The sequence below is a fragment of the Penaeus vannamei genome, chromosome 26 (genome assembly GCF_042767895.1).
Source record: "Penaeus vannamei isolate JL-2024 chromosome 26, ASM4276789v1, whole genome shotgun sequence".
Classification (NCBI taxonomy): Eukaryota; Metazoa; Arthropoda; class Malacostraca; order Decapoda; family Penaeidae; genus Penaeus; species Penaeus vannamei.
This window is the reverse complement of record NC_091574.1, coordinates 3416967-3421966: the sequence shown is the minus strand read 5'-3', so window position 1 is coordinate 3421966 and position 5000 is coordinate 3416967. Positions and strand designations below refer to the sequence as shown.

General features: G+C 43.7%; 1 protein-coding gene across 1 annotated transcript in view; it reads left to right on the top strand.

The window, feature by feature from the left end:
• Positions 1 to 1821: 1821 nt before the first annotated feature.
• LOC113818718 (uncharacterized) overlaps positions 1822 to 5000 on the top strand; it is an 8092-nt gene continuing 4913 nt past the window's right edge. Inside the window, exons 1-3 of the mRNA XM_070139639.1 lie at positions 1822 to 1999; positions 2541 to 2603; positions 2917 to 3088. Coding sequence (XP_069995740.1) covers positions 1843 to 1999; positions 2541 to 2603; positions 2917 to 3088 — 392 coding nt within the window. The 5' untranslated portion in view covers positions 1822 to 1842. The remainder of the gene's footprint in view (positions 2000 to 2540; positions 2604 to 2916; positions 3089 to 5000) is intronic.

Genomic DNA, 5000 nt, shown 5'->3' with positions numbered 1-5000 from the left:
CATGTCAGATGGGCCTGGTGCTCGGAGCGGAAGGGTTGGCAACGCGGGAAAGGCTAGATCAGTAGCAACTCGAGGTGTCATGGCGTCTGTTTTGATGATTGTTCAATGAAAATATAGCCATTAAAATCATTATTTTCCATCGTTTTTGAAAATTGAAGAGACCAAAATGATCGACCATATTCACAGAGCATCCGTAAATTGTGTGACGTCATTAAAATAAACCCCTTGTGCTTATTTTTCCCCAAAACAGAATCAGAAGCCATGACACCTCCTCGGGTTGCTGCTGATCTAGCCTTCCACCTTGGCCACAGAGCTCTGCTGGTTTTGTCAAGGCAGTAGACTCGTCAGCAGCTGTAATGAATGAAATGAATGAAATGAAAATGAAAAGCTGCAATGAAATGAAAATGAAAAGCTGCAATGAAAACCCACGCGGTCTGTGTGTTAGTCTACAGTTCCCATTATTAATGAACCTGCGTTGGCTGTGATGACTATCGACCGATGTTACATGACTAGGGTTCGTACAGACGCCATGTAGACCTAGATTATCGAGAAGGAAGGGGTGGGGGTGGGGGGGAGGTCTTTCCTCGTAATCCCACGCTCATTATCTTATGTGGTGTCATTATAACAAATCCTTCTGTTCACTTTCTCTCCTCATAACCAGCCACGTGATCGACCCCCCCTCCTCTCTCCCTCTCTACACACATCCTCATAATCCTAATACCACCTCCCCCTCTCTCTCCCTCCCTCTACCCCTCTACCCCCACGACCGCCCATCAGCCCTTTGCATTGTCCAGGAATATGCCGCCCACGTATTTCAACTTCACGTATCCACCCACAGTACCTGTTAAGTAGCCTGACATCAGTCAAACGTATTCCTGGATTCAGGAAAATACAAAAAAAAGGAAAAAACTTTGCGTATTCATACACAGTCACAAATAGGTGTCCCGAAGTCAGAGGAATGTATATATGGATTCAGAATTCCAGTTTCCAAGTCAAAATACAAAAAAAAAAAAAAAAAGGAAAAAACCTTTACGTATTCATACACAGTCCCAAATAGGTATCCCGAACCCAGTTAAATCTACTCCTGGATTTTACATTCCAGATTTCAAGTCAAATTACAGATTTACAGAAAAAACTGGAAGGGAAAGTTTTATGTATTTATCCATAGGTGGATCGAAATAACGTCTCATCCAGTAAGTCAGTCAGATGTATTCCCGGGTTTCAGCACTTCAGAATTCAGGTCAAAGATTTCAGTGAAGAGAAAAGACTGTGCAGAATGACAGCTTTGATATTCCTTAAAGTACCGAGCCTCGTCTTGTCTCTCTCTGACCCAGTTTGAATTCGTGTGTGTGTGTGTGTGTGTGTGTGTGTGTGTGTGTGTGTGTGTGTGTGTGTGTGTGTATGCATGTGTTTGTTTGTGTTCGTGTTTATTTATCGCCATATCTACAAATTTTCCATCTTTCTCTCTCTTCCTTGCCCCCCCCCACTCTTTCTCTTTTTCCCCTCAATCCCTTCCCTTTCTCTCTCTCCCTCCCCCTCTCCCGATCCCTTTCTCTTCCTCGCCCCCTCTCCTCCACTCTATTTCTCTTTCTCTCTCTCTCTCTCCCTCCCCCTTCCCTTCCTCCTCTCCCTCCCTCTCCCCATTCCCTTTCCCTTTCTCCCTCCCTCTATCCTATTCCCTTTCTCTCTCTCCCTCTCCCTCTATTCTTCCGTTTCCTTCCCCCTCTCCCATTCCCTTTCTCTCTCTTCCCCTCCCTCCCTCTCCCTCCTTTCTTTCCTTCTCCCTCTTCCCCCTCCTTTCCCCTTCCCCCCCAGATGGACAACCGAGGCCTAACCAAGGGCATGTGGCCGTGGTCTCAGCCCACCTGCGTGCCCACTTCCTCGCCCCGCCGCCTGCTGCTCAACACCTCGGCCAACTGCCTCTCGAACAACATCTTCGGCAGTTTGGTCAGATATGGCAACTGCCTGCCTCTGATGGCGTCTAAGGACTTGTTCCCGGGTGAGTGGTGGTTGGCTCTCGTTTTATGGTTTTCTGTTTGTTTATCTTTTTTTTTGGGGGGGTCATTTTTGGGGTGTCGGTTGGCTATCAGCCGGAGAAGTAATACCTTGATGATGATGATGATTATTATTATCCTGGATGGCTATCAGAAGAAGTAATACCTTAATTATTATTATTATTACTATTATTATCATCATGGATAATTATCATCATCATCATCATCACCTTGACTACTATCATCATCACCATCCACCTCCTCCCTTACCACCATCACCATGACCAACACCACCACCACTCACCATCACCACCACCACTCACCATCATCCCCTCTCTCTCTCTCTCCCCCCCCCCCCCTCCAGCCTTCACCACCACCACCACCACTCACCATCATCCCCTCTCACCCCCCTCCCTCCCAGCCTTCACCACCCTTCCCCACCACCACCACCACTCACCATCATCCCCTCTCTCACCCCCCCCCCTAGCCTTCACCACCCTTCCCCGCCACCGAAACCTAACGCCCCTTCCGTCTCCCCTTCGTCAGGAGGAGACAGACTCAAACCTTGCTTGATCGACGACATGATAGAAATTCCGGCAAAATCTGGTGGTGAGTTTTTTTTTTTTTATCGTTATCGTTATCTCAGCTGTTTTACGTAATAGTTATCACCGGATAGTGTTTCTTGGCAATGACCTTGAGATCTCTGTGTGGGGTTCGCTGATTGCCTTTCTTTCGTTGTCTATATGTGGATATTCTTCGTCTGTTTATATATATGTGTGTGTGTTTGTGAGCGAGCGTGTGTATGTGTGCGTACGTGCGTGCATATACACGCGCGTTCTCTCATAATTCTCCACACGCATCCACACAAACCGCACTGACACATACACCCCCTTCCCCTCCCCTTCCCCTCTCCCCCCCCCAGGCTCGTCCCCCTCCTGCCCCGAGATCTGCGACGCCGAGGAGTTCCGCAGCCGGGTGGTCAGCGCGCCCCTCAAGGCAGGCTTCTCGGCGTGGGCGCAGGAGGGCCACCCCGCCCACGGCCTCTTCGGGCACGCGGCGTCGGCGAGGAGGAGCGCGGCCGGCAGGGAGATCGAGTGAGTGCTGGCAGGGGCGTTGGCAGGGGTGTTGGAGGTGCTGTAAGAGGTGTCAAAAGTGTTGTTGGAAGTGCTGTAGAAAGTGTTGTTGGAAGGGTTATCGAACGTGTTGGCGGAGGTGTTGGCAGGGGTGTTGGAAGTGTTGTAAGAGGTGTCAAAAGTGTTGTTGGAAGTGCTGTAGAAAGTGTTGTCGGAAGTGGTGTTAGAAGTTGTCGTGTTGTTAGAAGTGTCAAAAGTATTGTTGGATGGGTTATCGAAAGTGTTGTTAGAGGTGTTGTCAGCGGTGTTGTTAGAAGTGTTGTCGAAAGTGTTGTTAGAAGTGCTGTAGAAAGTGTTGTTAGAGGTGTCGAAAGTGTTGTTAGAAGTGCTGTAGAAAGTGTTGTTAGAAGTGTTGTGGTGTTGTTTGAAGTGTTGTCAGCGGTGTTGTTAGAAGTGTTGTGGAATGTTGTTAGAGGTGTTGTCGAAAGTGTTGTTAGAAGTGTTTTCGAAAGTGTTGGCAGAAGTGTTGTGGAGTGTTGTTAGAGGTGTTGTCAGCGGTGTTGTTAGAAGTGTTGCCAGCAGTGTTGTTAGAAGTGTTGTGAATGTCGTTAGAGGTGTCGAAAGTGTTGTTAGAAGTGTTGTGGAATGTTGTTAGAGGTGTTGTCGGAAGTGATGTTAGGTGTTGCCAGCGTTGTTGTTAGAAGTGTTGTGGAATGTTGGCAGAGGTGTCGAAAGTGTTGTTAGAAGTGCTGTCGTGTTATTAAACGTGTTGTCAGCAGTGTTGTCGGGTGTTGTTAGAAGTGTTGTCGAAAGTGTTGTCAGCAGTGTTGTCGGGTGTTGTTAGAAGTGTTGTCGGGAGTGTTGTCAGAGGTGTCAACTGTGTTTTGTGGTCAGGGAGAAGAACGTTTAGCGGCGTGTGTTCTGTGTAAGTATGGATGTATGGTCGAGTGTTCGTTGTTCAGAAGAATTTCGGGAAAATGATGATGATGGAATGACAATAACGATAATAATAGTATTAATGGTGATGATGATGATGATGGAATGGCAATAACGATAATAATAGTATTAATGGTGATGATGATGATGATGGAATGACAATAACGATAATAATAGTATTAATGGTGATGATGATGATGATGGAATGGCAATAACGATAATAATAGTATTAATGGTGATGATGATGATGATGGAATGATAATAACGATAATAATAGTATTAATGGCGATGATGATGATGATGGAATGACAATAACGATAATAATAGTATTAATGGTGATGATGATGATGATGGAATGGCAATAACGATAATAATAGTATTAATGGTGATGATGATGATGATGGAATGACAATAACGATAATAATAGTATTAATGGTGATGATGATGATGGAATGACAATAACGATAATAATAGTATTAATGGTGATGATGATGGAATGACAATAACGATAATAATAGTATTAATGGTGATGATGATGGAATGACAATAACGATAATAATAGTATTAATGGTGATGAAAGTAATAATGGTAATAATCGTCAACATCATAATCAAGATAATAAAAATAAATGAGAGTAATGACAATAATGATAATAAGAGTAATAATGATGATATTGAAAGTAATAAAGATTATAATCATCAATACCATAATGATAATAATAAATAATAGTTATAATGATAATAGTAATAAAAATAACGATACTATTAATAATAATGGTTTAACCCCCATAGGAAAAAATATTATCATTATAAGAAAACAACAGCAACAATAAATAGTCGTTATTCTCTCGCCATAAATTAAAAAATACATAAACTTTTTTCTTTCCAAATAATTTTATCAGAAACATTCCTGAAAAAAAAATCCACATCATATCACAAAAGAAAAGAAAGATAGAGAGAGAGATAGTAGATACATAGAGAAATACATATGTATATAT